At 56.5% G+C, this 19,518-nt stretch overlaps 2 protein-coding genes across 3 annotated transcripts; one reads left to right on the top strand and one right to left on the bottom strand.

Annotated features, from left to right (window-relative positions):
- Nucleotides 1–465: 465 nt before the first annotated feature.
- LOC148654316 (uncharacterized) lies at nt 466–7,744 on the top strand. Of its 2 annotated transcripts, XR_015941339.1 has the most exons (3): nt 466–4,016; nt 5,084–6,907; nt 7,172–7,744. XR_015941339.1 is itself a non-coding variant. In XM_088646361.1 (2 exons), the coding sequence occupies exon 2, from the start codon at nt 5,367–5,369 to the stop codon at nt 6,621–6,623; it is 1,257 nt and encodes a 418-aa protein (XP_088502487.1). In that variant the 5' UTR covers nt 466–4,016; nt 5,084–5,366; the 3' UTR covers nt 6,624–7,744. The 2 variants fall into 2 exon arrangements, 1 of the variants encoding a protein (XP_088502487.1); XM_088646361.1 differs by having other exon boundaries at nt 5,084–7,744.
- A 52-nt stretch (nt 7,745–7,796) lies between these two features.
- tbc1d17 (TBC1 domain family, member 17) lies at nt 7,797–19,017 on the bottom strand. The gene is made up of 17 exons (XM_088646293.1): nt 18,866–19,017; nt 17,766–17,861; nt 17,137–17,214; nt 16,926–17,043; nt 16,191–16,377; nt 15,863–15,974; nt 13,980–14,129; nt 13,588–13,713; nt 12,673–12,776; nt 12,470–12,564; nt 11,723–11,839; nt 11,539–11,639; nt 11,295–11,394; nt 10,736–10,833; nt 10,412–10,528; nt 9,284–9,370; nt 7,797–9,196 (listed from the first exon to the last, which is right to left on the bottom strand). Exons 1-17 carry the CDS (start codon nt 18,890–18,892, stop codon nt 8,963–8,965), a joined length of 1,947 nt encoding a protein of 648 aa, XP_088502419.1. The 5' UTR covers nt 18,893–19,017; the 3' UTR covers nt 7,797–8,962.
- Between the last annotated feature and the right edge of the window lie 501 nt (nt 19,018–19,518).

Raw genomic sequence — 19,518 nt, 5'->3', positions numbered from 1 at the left:
GCTTCGCTCCGAGTCGGGCTGAGGGGTGACTCGCGATCTTGACCTGGAAGAGGGGGGGGTCTCCGTTCACCCCCTGTGTGGACGCTGTACCCCCACATTCTATCATCCCTATCCCCCTGCAGTGTGAGCCTGGCCAGTACCTGGAGGGGAGACTGCTGGGAGAGCTGAGGCTGCTGCTGGGAGAGGTGTGAGTGGGGCCAGCAGGGGGCGCTCTCACCCAGCTCACAGCCCCACTGGAGCCCAGCAGTGTGGGCCTGGCCAGTACCTGGAGGGGAGACTCCTGGGAGAGGTGTTAGTGGGGCCAGCAGGGGGCGCTCACCCTGAGGTCTGTGTGGGTCCTCATACCCCAGTATAGTGACGGGGACACTACACTGTAAACAGGCGCCGTCCTTCAGATGAGACGTCAAACCGAGGTCCTGACTCTCTGTGGTCATGAACAACCCCAGGGTGCCTCTCGAGAAGAGTAGGGGTGTCACCCCGGTGTCCTGGCCAAACTCTCCCCTGGCCTTTACCCTTCATGGCCTCCTAATACCCCCCCTCTCTGAACTGGCTCCATCCCTCTGCTCTCCTCCCCACTGAGAGCTGGTGTGTGTGAGAGGACTGGAGCATCATCCAGGTGGGGGTGGAGGGGATCCCCAGGAGCTGTGCAGCGCTCGCAGAGGAGAGTCCAGAAATGTGACTTACAAATGACTGTGCGTGGAAGATGCACCAGACTGGAGTCGAACCCGGGACCCCGAGCTGGTTTCCCCGGTCTGGGGGAGAAGTGGGAAAGAGCCGAACCTGCAGCTGCAGCTCCGCCTGGCGCCTGCGTGCGGCTCGTTGGCGGGGTCCGGAGGGGCTTCGGTGGGTGGGGGGGGGCAGCATTGGTGTCGGCGGTGGGATCAGGGCAGCACAGTCCCCGGGCCTCAGCTGTCCCCCCCCTCCTCCTGCCCCGCCAGGACCGTGAACACACACACACACACACACACACACACACACCAGGGCCAGTCCATCACAGGACACACACACACACACCAGGGCCAGTCCATCACAGGACACACACACACTCACACACTCACACCAGGGCCAGTCCATCACAGGACACACACACACACACCAGGGCCAGTCCATCACAGGACACACTCACACACACCAGGGCCAGTCCATCACAGGACACACACACACACACACACACACACACACCAGGGCCAGTCCATCACAGGACACACACACACACACACACACACACACACCAGGGCCAGTCCATCACAGGACACACACACACACTCTCTCCCCCCCCCCGTGTCTGGGCAGGGGTCCAGACCCTGAGCCGCGGCCCGGCTGGTCTGTCCAGCTCCACCGGTCTCCTGCCCCACTGACCCCCCCGGCCCGCGGGCCCGGCCGCGGGGAGCGTGGTTTCCGGAGGAACGCGCCGGCCCGACGAGCTCCACATTCCTCCTCGCTTTCGTTGGGCTGGCGCGGGGCCTGCTTCCTCATTCCCGCCGGCCCCTCCCGCTCCTCCGGCGAGAGCCTGACCTTTCCTGAGCGAGGGAGGGAACGTCAGTCTGCCGGTTCACAGACACCAGTGATACCAGTGATACCAGCTCGCTGCTAAATACAGGACTGAGCTGAATCAGTGAGAGATACTGTATGAACCCCTCTCTCTCTCAGGGCAGTGTTCATGTACTGGAGTGTCCAGTCAGTGTGTCTGTATTAACCCCTCTCTCTCTCAGGGCAGTGTTCATGTACTGGAGTGTCCAGTCAGTGTGTCTGTATGAACCCCTCTCTCTCAGTGCAGTGTTCATGTACTGGAGTGTCCAGTCAGTGTGTCTGTATGAACCCCTCTCTCTCTCAGGGCAGTGTTCATGTACTGGAGTGTCCAGTCAGTGTGTCTGTATGAACCCCTCTCTCTCTCTCTCTCTCTCTCAGTGCAGTGTTAATGTACTGGAGTGTCCAGTCAGTGTGTGTATTAACCCCTCTCTCTCTCAGTGCAGTGTTAATGTACTGGAGTGTCCAGTCAGTGTGTCTGTATGAACCCCTCTCTCTCTCAGTGCAGTGTTAATGTACTGGAGTGTCCAGTCAGTGTGTCTGTATGAACCCCTCTCTCTCTCAGTGCAGTGTTAATGTACTGGAGTGTCCAGTCAGTGTGTCTGTATGAACCCCTCTCTCTCTCAGTGCAGTGTTCATGTACTGGAGTGTCCAGTCAGTGTGTGTGTGTATTAACCCCTCTCTCTCTCAGTGCAGTGTTAATGTACTGGAGTGTCCAGTCAGTGTGTCTGTATTAACCCCTCTCTCTCTCAGTGCAGTGTTCATGTACTGGAGTGTCCAGTCAGTGTGTCTGTATGAACCCCTCTCTCTCAGTGCAGTGTTCATGTACTGGAGTGTCCAGTCAGTGTTTGTCAATTAATCTTTCCCTTTTTTCTTTGTAGAGGATGAGTTTTTCATGAAAAATGAACGGAGTTTTGAGCAGATAAAGAGGCAGATGTTCAGTAGCAAGGAGAGCCGGTCGTTACTGGACAGTTTCAAGTAGGGCCCTGAGACAGACCCTTCTGGACTCAGCCTGAACCTCTTCACTGGGGCTTTTTGGGTTGAAAGTGAGCTCTTCAGTGCTGACTCCCTCAGAGATCCCGGACTGTGTCTCTCACAGTCACAGTCTGTCAGGATAACAGTGAATATCGGTCAGTTAATTCAAAACCACCGGCAAATTCATATCGTCTCCCAAACACGTTGCTCTAACTGGTTCCAAGGTAACTGACCTTTCACTTCCTCAATTGCTGTTTCCACTGAAGGCACTGTGATGTCAAGAATGTCCTAAAATGTTAAAAATATAAGCCATAGAAATATAAATATTGGGCCAGGGCCAGGTTTCCCATAAGCCGTTTAACATGGGGGGAACATGCAGACTACACAGACAGCACCCCAGGTCTGGAATCGAACCCTGGGCACCAGCGCTCCCTGACCACTGCACCTCCTGTACCCCCAGAGTGTTCTTCCCAAATTGACTCACTCAGCGAAACACAGGAACAAAAGAACTTCTCAGTGAAACGGGAGATCTGTCTCACTGTGCAATTCGAGAGTCCCCTGAGCTGAGGACTTGACCAGGGCGACTGGGGTTCGAGACTCTGGAGCTGAGGAGCACGCAGACCGGTTCACACTCGGGTCTCACTGTGTGTGTGTGTGCTTTAAGGCCAGAGAAGACACTGGGACACAGTGGTCTCTTACCTGCGTACTGTACATAGAGTTTTGCCAGCCCATGCAAAACAAGTTTGTGTCTTCAAGCATATACTTGTGAATGCTAGAGTTAAAGACTTTGATATATTTGTATACTTTGCATGATGTAATATGGTAAAAGAACTATTTTTTATAATGAATCTTTGACTCATACTGGGTAGACTTGATCTAGTGTTTCTCCCTGTAAAGCTGAAATCTTGCGGGAAATCTTACAGTACTTAAACTCCATTAACTGTTAAAAACTGTTTAAACTCATTATTACTCAGCTTTGTAATAATCTCTCGCAGCGAAATAGTGTGTGTTTCGTTTTTGTATCTTTTCTGGATATCTTTTCTCCTTTGTTTGTGTTATTTGATTTGGAATAAAACCGTTGACAACAGAAACACTGGCGTGACTCCACAGCCTCAGACAGCAGGGGGCGGGGCGGAGCGCGGAAGTGAACCGACTCCGCCCTCCTTTCCGCCCTCCCCAATCGCCGCCATTCCGCCCAGTGATTGACAGCCCGGTGGGCGGGTTTAAAACGGACCGGAAATTCCGGTTGAAAGGCGGGTCAGTGTCCCGGCGCTGGCCAATCGCAAGCCGCTGGCGTCAGCCAACGCTCGCTTTTATTGGGCGAAGATCGCAAAATGGCGCCGCTGTCGGGTCTGTGTTTCTGTGACGCGGTATTTTCAAGCCTGGGCCGGGAGCCGCAGAAGAGGGGGTAATTTCCGAAGCAGAAGCTGCAGTGTCACTAGAATGTGAGCGAGCTCCCCTTTATTTAGCTGTTCGCTTTCCGCTCCTGGTGGCCTTGGGTTGAATATCACACGGTAAGTAAGGCTCGGAGGGTCTCTATAGTTGAAGTCTGCTCTTTTCCTTTCAATGCTGGATTTAAAACAGCGAGGGTTGGTTTCCAGGGACGCACACAATCTGCGTTTAGCGGTCCTCTTGCTAACTGACCTCCGTAAGCAGCGAGGGGTGTCGGCGCATTGCGGGGGACAGTGGCTCAGTCACACATCCGACGTAACCCCCAAAATAGAAAATGACCAGACAGAGGTGGCCAGTCTAGCTGTTCCCTAGCTAGACCTCACCCAGCTGTATCTGGAGAGAAGCCAGGGCATCTGCTTCAACCACAGGGCTGGGCAGCTTGTTCCACACCCCCGCCACCCTCTGTGTACAGTAGAGCCTCCTGTCCTGACTGGAGGAGCTCACCCAGCTGTGTCTGGAGAGAAACCGGGTATCGGCTTTAACCACAGGGCTGGGCAGCTTGTTCCCCACCCCCACCCCCCTCTGTGTACAGTAGAGCCTCCTGTTCTGACTGGAGGAGCTCACCCAGCTGTGTCTGGAGAGAAGCCAGGGTATCGGCTTCAACAACAGGGCTGGGCAGCTTGTTCCCCACCCCCACCCCCCTCGGTGTACAGGACACAGCTCAGACTCACGGACGATCTTGCGGTGCTTCTCTCTAAAGTCCCCCTTTAATAAGTGTGTATTGAAAAATTACAATCTGTATTTACATACATGATGTTTGTATTGAACCTGTGTACACACCCACTGTCAGAGCTGCTGTCCAAAGTCTTCTCCTGTGTGTCTCTTCCCCAGGAGCTGTAGAGACCAGCGCTCTCCCTGACACTGGGGACAGGGCTCCAGTCTGATCAGAGCTGTTATTAAAGTCTCTTCTCCTGTCTGTCTCTCCCCCAGGAGCTGTAGAGACCAGCGCTCTCCCTGACACTGGGGACAGGGCTCCAGTCTGATCAGAGCTGTTATTAAAGTCTCTTCTCCTGTCTGTCTCTCCCCCAGGAGCTGTAGAGACCAGCGCTCTCCCTGACACTGGGGACAGGGCTCCAGTCTGATCAGAGCTGTTATTAAAGTCTTCTTCTCCTGTGTGTCTCTCCCCCAGGAGCTGTAGAGACCAGCGCTCTCCCTGACACTGGGGACAGGGCTCCACTGAGCTGCAGCACTGTGAGCAGGAGTGGGGCTCCAGTCTGAGGCAGGACACAGAGCCCACAGCTCCTGAAGACAGACAGGGGCTCCCTGAGCAGCACAGGACCAGACAGAGTGAGGAGGAGCTCAGAGCGCAGGAGTGTGGAACGCGCAAGAGATGCCGGTATCGACAGCAGGGAGCTGAGCTGAGACCAGCCTGTGCGAAGGAGAATCGCAGACGGGAGACGAGTCCGGCCGTCATGACCGACTCCGAGGCTGAGACCGCGGCGCGCCCATTGGACACCCTGGGATCGGGATCGGGAATGGGATCGGAGCGTGCCGCGCTCGGGTCCCCGGGCACAGCCCTGGCCGATCAGCCCTTCGTGCTCGTGGTGGTCAAGAGCGAACCGGAACCGGAGCCGGAACCGGACCCGGCCCGCACCCCTGGCGCCTCCGGGCCGGTCAAAGAGGAGAGCGGGGGGGGGTGCGCCGTGAAGGGCGAGCCGGGGTCCCCCGCCGGGTCCCCTTGCGGGGTCGGCGTCAAGGTGGAGGGCGAGCCGGCCCCCGTCAAGCGGGAGGGCGATGACGACGGCGGCAGCAGCGGCGGCCTCGGGCCCGAGCCCCCCGCCGAGGGCCCGACCGCGCCGGGTGGACACCCCGCCGAGGGCCCGACCGCGCCGGGCGGACACCCCGCCGAGGGCCCGACCGCGCCGGGCGGACACCCCGCCGGGCCCGCCCCCGCCCACCAGTGCGCGGAGTGCGGGAAGACCCTGAGCAGCGCGGAGAACCTGAAGGTCCACCGGCGCCTGCACACGGGCCAGCGGCCCTTCCGCTGCGCCCAGTGCGGGAAGAGCTACATCCAGGCGGGGCACCTGAAGCGCCACCAGCAGGCCCACACCGGCGAGCGGCTGTTCGCCTGCGCCCAGTGCGGCAAGGCCTTCGGCCGGGCGGGGCACCTGGCGGACCACCGGCGCACGCACACCGGCGAGCGGCCCTTCGCCTGCGCCCTCTGCGGCAAGGCCTTCGGCCAGTTCGGCACGCTCAAGTACCACCAGCGGGTGCACACGGGCGAGCGCCCCCACGCCTGCGGGCTCTGCGGCCGGCGCTTCGCCTACGCCACGCACCTCAAGCACCACGAGCGCGCGCACACGGGCGAGCGGCCCCATGCCTGCGCGCAATGCGGCAAGGCCTTCGGCCACGCCGGCTCGCTGCGCGCCCACCTGCGCACGCACACGGGCGAGCGGCCCCACGCCTGCGCGCTCTGCGGGCGGCGCTTCGCCTGCGCCACGCGCCTGCGGCACCACGAGCGCACGCACACGGGCGAGCGGCCCCACGCCTGCGCGCACTGCGGCAAGAGCTTCGGCCTCTCGGGGACGCTCAGGTCCCACCTGCGCACTCACACCGGCGAGCGGCCCTACCGCTGCGCGCGCTGCGGGAAGGGCTTCACGCAGTCCGGGCACCTGCGCAGCCACCTGCGGGTGCACGCCGAGGAGAGGCCGGCCTCTTCCCCCTCCTGACGAGCGCGGTGCCGCTCCTATCAGCGGCGTCCTCGAGGCCGCACCCAGCATGGATGCTGGACGCCGGACTGTACCCAGCATGCCTCGCGGCAGGGTGGACTGTGCACCGGATGCCGGACTGTACCCAGCATGCCTTGCAGCAGGGTGGACTACGCGCTGGACGCTGGACCATACCCAGCATGCCTTGCGGCAGGGTGGACCGTGTGCTGGATGCTGGACGCTGGACACTGGACCGTACCCAGCATGCCTCGCGGCAGGGTGGACTGTGCGCCAGATGCCGGACTGTACCCAGCATGCCTTGCGGCAGGGTGGACCGTGTGCCAGACGCTGGACACTGGACCGTACCCAGCATGCCTCGCGGCAGGGTGGTCTGTGCGCCGGATGCCGGATGCCGGACTGTACCCAGCATGCCTTGCGGCAGGGTGGACTGCGCGCTGGACGCTGGACTGCACCCAGCATGCCTCGCAGCAGGGTGGACCGTGTGCCGGACGCTGGACACTGGACCGTACCCAGCATGCCTCGCGGCAGGGTGGTCCGTGTGCCGGAAGCTGGACACTGGACCGTACCCAGCATGCCTTGCGGCAGGGTGGACTGCGCGCTGGACGCTGGACTGCACCCAGCATGCCTCGTAGCAGGGTGGACCGTGTGCCGGACGCTGGACACTGGACCGTACCCAGCATGCCTCGCGGCAGGGTGGACCACACGCCGTCTCGGCAGGCGGACGCTGCTGGATGAGTCTCCTGGACGGGCGCCCTTGCCCGGGGTGGATGGGAGGGACAGGCGAGGGCGCGGATCCTCACTGCGTCCGTGCCGCCTCGGGATCAGTTCCAGACCTGGGGTGCTGTCTGGGGGGAGTCTGCATGTTCTGCCATCGTTCGTGTAGGTGTCCTCCCACAGTCTAGAACCATACTGGGGGGGTTAATTGGCTTCTGGGAAAACTGACCCTGCTGTGTGTGGGCCGTGCCCTGTCCTGTCCTCCCTGGGATAGACTCCCCACAACTCTGTACTGGCCTCGGCAATAAGAATTTCTGCTCTTTGTGTTTCCCACTGGGTTCAGGGACAGAGAACAGAGGGAAACGGTCATTTTGACCTCTTTTCAAAATAAACGCTGCTGGTGCCGACGTGTGACTTGAGGTAGTGCTTCTGTGGGCACAGGGATCGCTGACACATCGGTTTCCAGACAGCTTTTATTACAGTTAGCAAATTAACAAAGGAAGGGATTTTAAAAGTTGTTTGAAACTTTTCTTTCACAGTCTCTTTCATTCATATACAAAAACTGGATTTCGATACATATGTAAATATAAACAGGTCCTTATAATATTCCATAAATACATGAGAATAAACCTACATGTAAATGCAGCCTCTCACCAGCAGGTGGCCCTCACAGCTTTTCAAATCACATCTTCCCCTCTTAAACCTTAACATTACTAAACCAGCTCAGCTGACTGATCAGAGCCTCTCGGGTTAAATATTAATTACTCTGGATCTCTGGACTGTAGGGATACAGGGTGACCCAGACTGGACCAGTGATCTCTGGACTGTAGGGGTACAGTGTGACCCAGACTGGACCAGTGATCTCTGGACTGTAGGGGTACAGACTGACCCAGACTGGACCAGCGATCTCTGGGCTGTAGGGGTACAGTGTGACCCAGACTGGACCAGCGATCTGGACTGTAGGGGTACAGTGTGACCCAGACTGGACCAGCGATCTGGACTGTAGGGGTACAGTGTGACCCAGACTGGACCAGCGATCTGGACTGTAGGGGTACAGTGTGACCCAGACTGGACCAGCGATCTCTGGGCTGTAGGGGTACAGTGTGACCCAGACTGGACCAGTGATCTCTGGACTGTAGGGGTACAGTGTGACCCAGACTGGACCAGCGATCTCTGGACTGTGGGGGTACAGTGTGACCCAGACTGGACCAGTGATCTCTGGACTGTAGGGGTTACAGTGTGACCCAGACTGGACCAGCGATCTGGACTGTAGGGGTACAATATGATACAGACAGAAAATGCATATTGTAAACGTTTTCAGTGTGAGGAAGCTATTTACAGAGGGGAGAACTAAGGTTCTGGAAGTTAGTCCAGCGAGTCAGATGGCTCTCTGTACCGCTGCCCTGTGAGCCCAGCTCTGCGTCTGTGGGAGAATCTCTCCGTCACGAGCACAGAGAGAGCGGGAACCACCGTCGAGAAGGCTGTGAACCGCTCCAACAAAGCTCCATGATTAGGAAATAACAATGTGCGCTTTATATATTTTAAATGCAAAGACAGGGGTGAGGCACACCACTGGAGCCACTGGTCTCCCAGGCTGCGGGACTCATCAGTCGGTATCGGTCCCGTCAGACTCGGCCGACCCCAGTGTCTCCAGTGATCCGCTGGCCTCGGGTTCGGGGCGGGGTCGGAGGGGTCGTGACCTCGGAGGGCGGGCGGGGGCGAGTCAGAGGGTTGGTGGGGGGCGGGAGCTGGGGTCCCGGGACGGCTACCGATTGGGCGGCGGGGGGGGCGCCCTCGTGGGGGTCGCACCGGGCCGGAGAGCAGAGGCCCAGCACCCCGCGGACCTTCACCGACACGTCCTGGGAGGGGGAGAGGGAGAGGGAGGCGTCAGAGAGGTCGGGGCCTGGCCGGCGGGCGGCGGGGGGCGGGGGGGGGCGGAGCCTCACCGGGCAGGAGCTCAGCTGGACGCAGATGGCTTCGGCCGAGCACAGGACGGAGGCCAGGTCCAGCCTCATGGTCAGCTCGTTGATGTGCTGGACGGGGCGAGAGAGAGAGGTCAACAGGGGAGAAACAGCTGCAGTGACGTCACTCCGGTCTCCGCTCCCACTCGAGAGAGATGCTGCAGGAGTTCACGACACAGGAATAATAATCCCTCACGCTTCTCTAGCGCCTGTCTGGACCCTCCGACTCCACTCCGAGCGCTGCACAGCTCCTGGGGATCCCCTGCACCCCCACCTGGATGATGCTCCAGTCCTCTCACACACACCAGCTCTCAGTGGGAGGAGAGCAGAGGGATGGAGCCAGTTCAGAGAGGGGGGGTATTAGGAGGCCATGAGGGGTAAAGGCCAGGGGGGGGTTTGACCAGGACACTGGGGTGACACCCCTACTCTTCTCGAGAGGCACCCTGGGATTGTTCATGACCACAGACTCAGGACCTCGGTTTGACGTCTCATCTGAAGGACGGCGCCTGTTTACAGTCTAGTGTCCCCGTCACTATACTGGGGCATTAGGACCCACACAGACTGCAGGGTGAGCGCCCCCTGCTGGCCCCACTAACACCTCTCCCAGCAGCAGCCTCAGCTCTCCCAGCAGTCTCCCCTCCAGGTACTGGCCAGGCTCACACTGCTGGGCTCCAGTGGGGCTGTGAGCTGGGAGCTGCAGGGTGATACTGCTGTTGGCACCTACTCCACGCTGGCTCACAGAGGCGTCTGCTGGAGGGGAGGAGTGTAAATTCACAGCGGAGGGGGTGACACACACACCCCCCCCATACTGCTGCCTTCCTGAACACCCCTCTGCTTGTACAGGATATGAAAGCCCAATTATTGTGCTACTTACTGTCACTAATTTTCCCAACCTGGGTCATTAAACGAGACAGGGGTGGGATCGCAAGTCTCTGGGTAAAAGCGTCAGACAAGTCAATCAGCAATTGGCAGTAATTAGTCATTCAAGGGAAGGGAGACAGGAGTGAGGGACAGGATAAGTATAATGCAAATCACTGAGAAACAGCGCCCCCCTCCACAGCACAGGCTCAGCGGTGGAACTACAACCCGCCACCAGGCGCGGTGACGACTTGCCTTCAGGATCATGTTGAAGTCGTAGTCGGAGCCCATGAGCTCCCCCCGCTGGGAGTCCAGAATGGCGCAGGCCAGCAGCAGGTGGAAGTTAGCGCAGGGCAGACCCGTCCACATCACCTGGGGAAACGGGGGTGTTCACGGAGTTCAGGACACAGACCAGGGCGACGTTGTGTGCGAGTTTCTCTCAGTGTCGGTGTGTCACTGTGTGTCTCAGTGTAGCTGTCTGTGTGTCTCCGTTTTTCTGTCTGTCTCAGTATGTCAGTGTGTCTGTCTGTGTGTCTCAGTGTTCCTGTCTGTGTGTCTCAGTGTGCCTGTCTGTCTCACCTCCCAGAGTGTCAGAATGTCCTCGAAGGAGAACTCTCTCTTGAACCAGATGAGGAGCCACCGGAAGCAGAAACACAGCGAACCAGAGTCCTGGGAGTCTGAGACAGACAGGGGGGTTAACGGAGGCAGACAGACAGGCAGCAGTCTCACACACAGAGAGCAGACAGGCAGACAGGCAGCAGTCTCACACACAGAGAGCAGACAGGCAGACAGGCAGCAGTCTCACACACAGAGAGCGGAGACAGAGAAAAACAGTGAGAGAGACAGACAGGCAGTCGAAGAGACAGCAGCACGAGGGATGACGGTAAGGGAGACGGGCAGAGAGAGAGAGAATCAAAGAGGTGATGAAAGAGTGAGACAGGCAGCAAGAGAGAGACGGTGAGGGGGGAGAAACAGACAGAGGGAGAGACGGGCAGAGAGACAGGTAGCACTAGATGGGCAGAGAGAGACAGGCAGTGAGAGAGATAGCAGTAGATGGGCAGAGAGACATAGCAGTAGATGGGCAGAGAGAGAGACAGATCATAGATCGCATTAGATGGGCAGAGAGAGAGACAGGTACCCAGGAAGTCACACAGCTCTGGGTCCAGGGTTCTCAGCAGGATGTTCAGCTGCAGCAGCTGCTGCTTCATGGCCTCCTGAGACTCTTCAAAGTTCTGGTGCTGAGAGAGAAAACATGTCACAAACACAGCCTGTCTCACCTCACCCACAGTGTCCACAGACACCACACAGCCTGTCTCACCCCACCCCACCCCAGAGTGTCCACAGTCCACAGGCACCCACACGACACCGGCGTGGGCTCTCACCACCAGCTCCATGAAGCCAGTCAAGCACCAGAAGGCCTCCACCTCATTCTGAGTGACGAAGAGGATGGGAGACAGCAGGTCGCTCATGCCCTGAACGTACCCTGAGACAGAGGGGGGACAGGGTTAGACTTTCACCCCGCGGGAGACACAGTGACCCCTACCAGGCCCCGTCTCCGCCTCTCACCCAGGTCGAAGTTGTACATGCAGTAGGTCATCAAGACATCGTGCAGCAGGGTCAGTCCAGGGTTCTCACTACCAGAGAAGAACGGATTATTCCTGTCTGTGCGATTGACATCACGCTCTGGAGAGAGAGAGAGAGGGGTTAATACAGACAGACTGACTGGACACTCCAGTACATTAACACTGCACTGAGAGAGAGAGGGGTTCATACACACACACTGACTGGACACTCCAGTACATTAACACTGCACTGAGAGAGAGGGGTTCATACAGACACACTGACTGGACACTCCAGTACATTAACACTGCACTGAGAGAGAGGGGTTAATACAGACACACTGACTGGACACTCCAGTACATGAACACTGCACTGAGAGAGAGAGGGGTTAATACAGACACACTGACTGGACACTCCAGTACATTAACACTGCACTGAGAGAGAGAGGGGTTAATACAGACACACTGGCTGGACACTCCAGTACATTAACACTGCACTGAGAGAGAGAGGGGTTAATACAGACACACTGGCTGGACACTCCAGTACATTAACACTGCACTGAGAGAGAGAGGGGTTCATACAGACACACTGACTGGACACTCCAGTACATGAACACTGCACTGAGAGAGAGAGGGGTTCATACAGACACACTGACTGGACACTCCAGTACATGAACACTGCACTGAGAGAGAGAGGGGTTCATACAGACACACTGACTTAACCAATAACTACAGATGAAAGAAAGTCACCGACCGATCAAGTTGCGGTATCCACGGAGAAGGGAGTTTCTCATTTCCTGTTCTTCACTAATGGATTTCCACTGTACCTTCATCCTGAAATACTCATCCCTACGATGACACAGGCAGACACACTGAATGGACACCGATGTTACTCGCAGATACAGAGAAAGAGTGATGAAAACAAGAGTGAGCCTGAGATTAACAAACATCGCTCACGTCTTCTGTCTCAGGATGTCCTCTCTCTGCTTCACTGTGCTGTCCCAGGGGTAGAAGCCCAAGAGGAACTTCCATGCCTCCTTCCTGAGAGCGGGGGAGATTCCCTGAGAGAGACAAAGAGTTAACCAGTACAGACCCTAATATAGACCCTAGAGACACTCCTCACACACACAGATTAATACAGACCCTAATATAGACCCTAGAGACACACCTCACACACACAGATTAATACAGACCCTTATATAGACCCTAGAGACACACCTCACGCACACACAGATTAATATAGACCCTAGAGACACACCTCACGCACACACAGATTAATACAGACCATAATATAGACCCTAGAGACACACCTCACACACAGATTAATACAGACCCTAATATAGACCCTAGAGACACACCTCACACATGCAGATTAATACAGACCCTAATATAGACCCTAGAGACACACCTCACACACAGATTAATACAGACCATAATATAGACCCTAGAGACACACCTCACACACACACAGATTAATACAGACCCAAATATAGACCCTAGAGACACACCTCACACATGCAGATTAATACAGACCCTAATATAGACCCTAGAGACACACCTCACACACAGATTAATACAGACCATAATATAGACCCTAGAGACACACCTCACACACACAGATTAATACAGACCCTAATATAGACCCTAGAGACACACCTCACACATGCAGATTAATACAGACCCTAATATAGACCCTAGAGACACACCTCACACACACAGATTTAAACAGACCCTAATATAGACCCTAGAGACATACCTCACACACAGAGATTAATACAGACCCTAATATAGACACTAGAGACACACTTAACACTACAAAAATACACACTAACATAAAAAGTCTAGTGAGTTTAAATGTCCAAGAAGACTCACCCCTCTGAAAATCATCTCTTTGATTTGCTGTGGATTTTGGACACGCCCCTCTCCATCCATAAACTCCTCCCACTTGTCCAGAGGCTCCCCCCTCTTCACCTCAGGTCGCGGGCCAAGCTCCGCCCCCTGGGAGACACACAGGAACCAGTGAGAGGGTGAGGGGTGTCACTCCTTCTCATTTGCCACCTCCCCTAATCCCTTTTCTTCCTCAATCCTCTTCTGCCTCTCTTCACTTTGGTCCTTTATTCACATTCCCACCCCTCCTCACCACCTAACACACAGCCCCATCACCGCTGAAAAATAAACTCTCCCAGTGCCCACCTGCCTCCACTCCTTGTCCACCTATTTTCCTTCTCCCCCCTCTCCGGTCCTGTCCCCTCCCCCCAACTCACGCAGGTGATCACTTCGAACCCTGGCTCGTCCTCGCTGCCCCCGTTGTTCCGGCGGAGCGGGGACTCGGGCTGGCGAAGAGCGCCCCGGAAGAAATTGGTCACCTTGGAGAACCCCCCAAACGTGGTGGCATAAGGGTCCTGGATAAACCTCTGAAACCAAAGGGAAAGGAGAGTCAAAGATAATTACAGATAATAGATAAAGATAATAACAACCTAAAACAACTCACACACACACAGATTAATACAGACCCTAATATAGACCCTAGAGACACACCTCACACACACACAGATTAATACAGACCCTAATATAGACCCAAGAGACACACCTAACACACACAGATTAATACAGACACTAATATAGGCCCTAGAGGCACACCTCACACACACATATTAATACAGACACTAATATAGACCCTAGAGACACACCTCACACACACAGAGATTAATACAAACCCTAATATAGACCCCAGAGACACACCTCACACACACACACAGATTAATACAGACTCTAATATAGACCCTAGAGGCACATCTGAGACACACACAGATTAATACGGACCCTAATATAGACCCTAGAGACACACCTCACACACACACAGATTAATACAGACCCTAATATAGACCCTAGAGACACACCTCACACATACAGATTAATACAGACCCTAATATAGACCCTAGAGACACACCTCACACACACAGATTAATACAGACCCTAATATAGACCCCAGAGACACACCTCACACACACAGATTAATACAGACCCTAATATAGACCCTAGAGACACACCTCACACACACAGATTAATACAGACCCTAATATAGACCCCAGAGACACACTTCACACACACAGATTAATACAGACCCTAATATAGACCCTAGAGACACACCTCACACACACAGATTAATATAGACCCTAATATAGACCCTAGAGACACTCCTCACACACACACAGATTAATACAGACCCTAATATAGACCCTAGAGGCACACCTCACACATACAGATTAATACAGACCCTAATATAGACCCTAGAGACACACCTCACACATGCAGATTAATACAGACCCTAATATAGACCCCAGAGACACTCCTCACACACACAGATTAATACAGACCCTAATATAGACCCTAGAGACACACCTCACACACACAGATTAATACAGACCCTAATATAGACCCTAGAGACACCTCACACACAGAGATTAATACAGACCCTAATATAGACCCTAGAGACACACCTCACACACACGGATTAATACAGACACTAGTATAGACCCTAGAGACACTCCTCACACACACAGATTAATACAGACCCTAATATAGACCCTAGAGACACTCCTCACACACACACAGATTAATACAGACCCTAATATATACCCTAGAGGCACACCTCACACATACAGATTAATACAGATCCTAATATAGACCCTAGAGACACACCTCACACATGCAGATTAATACAGACCCTAATATAGACCCCAGAGACACTCCTCACACACACAGATTAATACAGACCCTAATATAGACCCTAGAGACACACCTCACACACACAGATTAATACAGACCCTAATATAGACCCTAGAGACACCTCACACACAGAGATTAATACAGACCCTAATATAGACCCTAGAGACACACCTCACACACACGGATTAATACAGACACTAGTATAGACCCTAGAGACACTCCTCACACACACAGATTAATACAGACCCTAATATAGACCCTAGAGACACACCTCACACACATACAGATTAATACAGACCCTAATATAGACCCTAGAGACATACCTCACACACATACAGATTAATACAGACCCTAATATAGACCCTAGAGACACACCTCACACACATACAGATTAATACAGACCCTAATATAGACTCACAGACACGAGGTCAGGGGCTCCATCCTCGAACATATGCAGCCCGTCGAAGGACTGGGACAGTGCTCCAGAGTCATGCGGACAGGCCAGGAACAGCCGTCCATCCAGTGGGGACCTGGGCGGAGGACAGGCTCAGGGACACGGGTACGAGCGGAGCGGGACAGGTACAGAGAGGGAGAAAGACAGGGAGACAGAGAGGAATAGATAGACAAACAAGCAGGGAAAGAGAGAGAGACAGGCTGGGTGACGGGCAGGGAGAGCAAAGGCACAGACAGATAGGGAGAGGGACAGCGAGACAGGCAGGGAGAGAGAGACAGACAGGCGGACTCACGGCGCCAGGATGATGTATCTCTGCAGGGCCTTCAGCAGCTCCCGGGTGCCCCCCCGGTGGAAATGCAGGGCAGGGAGGGGGGCCCCCCCCCGGCTCGTCAGCACCAGGAAGTTCTTCCCCAGGGAGAAGCGAGATCGGCGCAGGGAGTAGAGCTCGGAGAGAGGGAGGGAGAAGGACGACCAGTCTCCTGGCGGGGAGAGATACACACACTGACACCAGGGGCCGGAGGCCGAGCGGCGCTGCGGTCAGGGGCCCGGAGGCCGAGCGGCCCTGCGGTCAGGGGCCCGGAGGCCGAGCGGACCTGCGGTCAGGGGCCCGGAGGCCGAGCGGCCTTGCGGTCAGGGGCCCGGAGGCCGAGCGGCGCTGCGGTCAGGGGCCCGGGGGCCGAGCGGCCCTGCGGTCAGGGGCCCGGAGGCCGAGCGGCCCTGCGGTCAGGGGCCCGGAGGCCGAGCGGCCCTGCGGTCAGGGGCCCGGGGGCCGAGCGGCCCTGCGGTCAGGGGCCCGGAGGCCGAGCGGCCCTGCGGTCAGGGGCCCGGAGGCCGAGCGGCCCTGCGGTCAGGGGCCCGGAGGCCGAGCGGCCCTGCGGTCAGGGGCCCGGAGGCCGAGCGGCCTTGCGGTCAGGGGCCCGGAGGCCGAGCGGATCTGCGGTCAGGGGCCCGGAGGCCGAGCGGACCTACGGTCAGGGGCCCGGAGGCCGAGCGGCGCTGCGGTCAGAGTGTCTCTCTCTCTCGGTACCTGTCTCTCTCTCCTTCTCTCCCTGCTGGGGGTGTATCTTCACTCTGCTGATCACTGCCCAGTCAGGTTCATAGCCGGGGTCAAAGTTCGTCTCCTCCTCGCCCTCAGCATCCCCATCCTGAGGCGGACAGGCAGGAGGAGAGAGTCAGGCCCTGTCTTAATTGTTCATCAGCAGGCTGATGACCAGGGTGTCCGCTACGGGCTCTCTGACCTTCTTACTGAAGACCACATGAGGTGTAGTCCCTCTCTCCTCCTCCAGGGGGCTCCACTCCAGCGCAGGCTCGCCCCCCTGCAGCCATAAGCAATCTCCTGTTATCAATACACTGGTCACTGTCACCCACTGCACCCTGCGTCTCTCCCAGTCTCCTCTCCCTGTCTCCCCTAGTCTCAACCCTCTCCCTCAGTCTCACCCCTCTCCCTGTCTCCCCCAGTCTCCTCTCCCTGTCTCCCCTAGTCTCACCCCTCTCCCTGTCTCCCGCAGTCTCCTCTCCCTGTCTCCCCCAGTCTCACTCCTCTCCCACCCTCTCCCTGTCTCCCCCAGTCTCACCCGTCTCCCCCAGTCTCACCCCTCTCCCTGTCTCCCCCAGTCTCACTCCTCTCCCACCCTCTCCCTGTCTCCCCCAGTCTCACCCGTCTCCCCCAGTCTCACCCCTCTCCCCTAGTCTCACCCAGTCTCACCCCCTGTTTCCCCTAGTCTCACCCCCTCTCCCCCCCGTCTCACCCCCTCTCCCCTAGTCTCACCCCTCAGTCTCACTCCTCACCGACCCTCTCCCTGTCTCCCTCAGTCTCACTCCTCTCCCACCCTCTCCCCCTGTCTCCCCTAGTCTCCCCCCGTCTCACCCTCTCCACGACCCGGATGACTCCAGGGATGGCGGAGTCCTGGCTGCTCCTCTTGGTGTTGGTGTGCAGGTAGACCCCCTCCTTCTCAAACAGCACCTGGCCACAGGGGGGCGCCAGTTAGCACAGCACCAGCGACACCCACCTCCCCCTCACACAGAGGGACAGACAGGCACAGAGAGACAGACAGGCACAGAGAGGGACACACACAGAGAGACACACACAGTGACAGACAGGCACAGAGAGGGACACACACAGAGAGACAGACAGGCACAGAGAGACACACACAGTGACAGACAGGCACAGAGAGGGACACACACAGAGAGACAGAGAGGGACACACACAGTGACAGACAGGCACAGAGAGGGACACACACAGAGAGACAGACAGGCACAGAGAGGGACACACACAGTGACAGACAGGCACAGAGAGGGACACACACAGAGAGACAGACAGGCACAGAGAGACACACACAGTGACAGACAGGCACAGAGAGGGACACACACAGAGAGACAGAGAAGGACACACACAGTGACAGACAGGCACAGAGAGGGACACACACAGAGAGACAGACAGGCACAGAGAGACACACAGGCACAGAGAGACACACAGGCACGGAGAGACAAACAGAGACAGACACAGAGAGACGGCCACCCTGAAAGAGATTGAGAGACACTCACAGAGAGTCAGACAGGTACAGAGCGAGAGACGGGGTGTGTGTGTGTGTGTGTGTGTGTGTGTGTGTGGGGGGGGGGGGTATCAGGACCGAGTCTATTTCTAACTCTCTGGCTGGAGAAAGTGTGACGTCGACACGGCGGCCTGGCCCATGCTGTGCGCGAGACACAGAGCACAGGGGGTCACAAGAGAAGGGGGTCGGGGGTCGGGGGGTCGGGGGGTCGGGGGGTGAGAGAGCGAGCAGACACCCTGTTTCCGCAGGCGTCGTCCAAGTCCGCTGTCCGGAGCTGCCAGCGGGGACAGCTGATCCAGGTGTCGCCACGTCTACTCTCCCGGACTCCCCAGAACTGTCGCAGTTAAAACCCCAGAAAAGATCCAGAGAGAAACGGAGGCTGTGGGCTGGCAGCGCAGTGCCCTGACCCGCTTACCTTGTGACTCTCGCCGCTGGGCTCCATTGTTACGGGATATTTCCAAAACAACACGACACTTCCGCCTCGGCTGCAAGTGGGACGGCGCGCCACGCCCCCTCCCGGGGCGTCCCCACGGCGACGGCCCCGCCCCCTGGGGCGTCACCCGGGGCAGCGGCCAATGGCGGATGAGAGAGCGAGCGTGTCGGGCGGGGCCACAGCGGGGGGTGAAGGCGCCGCCGCCATCTTGGTAAGGGCGAAACGTGATTTTTGCCTCATCCCAGCGTGGCGGATTAAACCAGCTGGTCACAGTGTCTATATGCAGGGTTACGGTTACAATACAAAAACAACAGCCCGTTGATATAAACTTGCCGGCTCGCTCGACGGTCAGTTTCTAAGTAGCTCCATTATTTCACAAGCCCAGAGTTATCTTAAAAACCTGACGTTATCTGACAAATAGTATCATTACTGTTAATCAATAATATTGATCAAAGCTGTGGTAACTTGCACCGGTGTCTGCAGAGACGGTGCACGATGAAGATCCTCTGTCCTTTAAAAATACTCAAATGTTCGGCATTTTGATTGAAGTAGAATCCAGAGTCGGGGAGGATTTAATTCAATCGATGAGGATGAAGGAGGTGAAGACGAAGCCTAGAGTTCACCACAAAAACACA

This window comes from Lepisosteus platostomus, chromosome 9 (genome assembly GCF_059453375.1).
Source record: "Lepisosteus platostomus isolate fLepPlt1 chromosome 9, fLepPlt1.hap1, whole genome shotgun sequence".
In the NCBI taxonomy this organism is placed as follows: domain Eukaryota; kingdom Metazoa; phylum Chordata; class Actinopteri; order Semionotiformes; family Lepisosteidae; genus Lepisosteus; species Lepisosteus platostomus.
The sequence above is the reverse complement of the archived record's forward strand: the minus strand, read 5'-3'. Positions and strand labels throughout refer to the sequence as shown.

Excerpts from the sequence above, each read along its gene's own strand:
- LOC148654316 (XM_088646361.1), top strand. The coding sequence starts at position 5,367 with ATGACCGACTCCGAGGCTGAGACCGCGGCGCGCCCATTGGACACCCTG.
- tbc1d17 (XM_088646293.1), bottom strand. The coding sequence starts at position 18,892 with ATGGAGCCCAGCGGCGAGAGTCACAAG. Across the intron at positions 14,130-15,862 it reads GAGCCCCTGACCTCGTGTCT|AGGTTTATCCAGGACCCTTA; the intron begins GTGAGTCTATAT and ends CTTTGGTTTCAG. Across the intron at positions 13,714-13,979 it reads GGTTCGAAGTGATCACCTGC|GGGGCGGAGCTTGGCCCGCG; the intron begins GTGAGTTGGGGG and ends TGTGTCTCCCAG.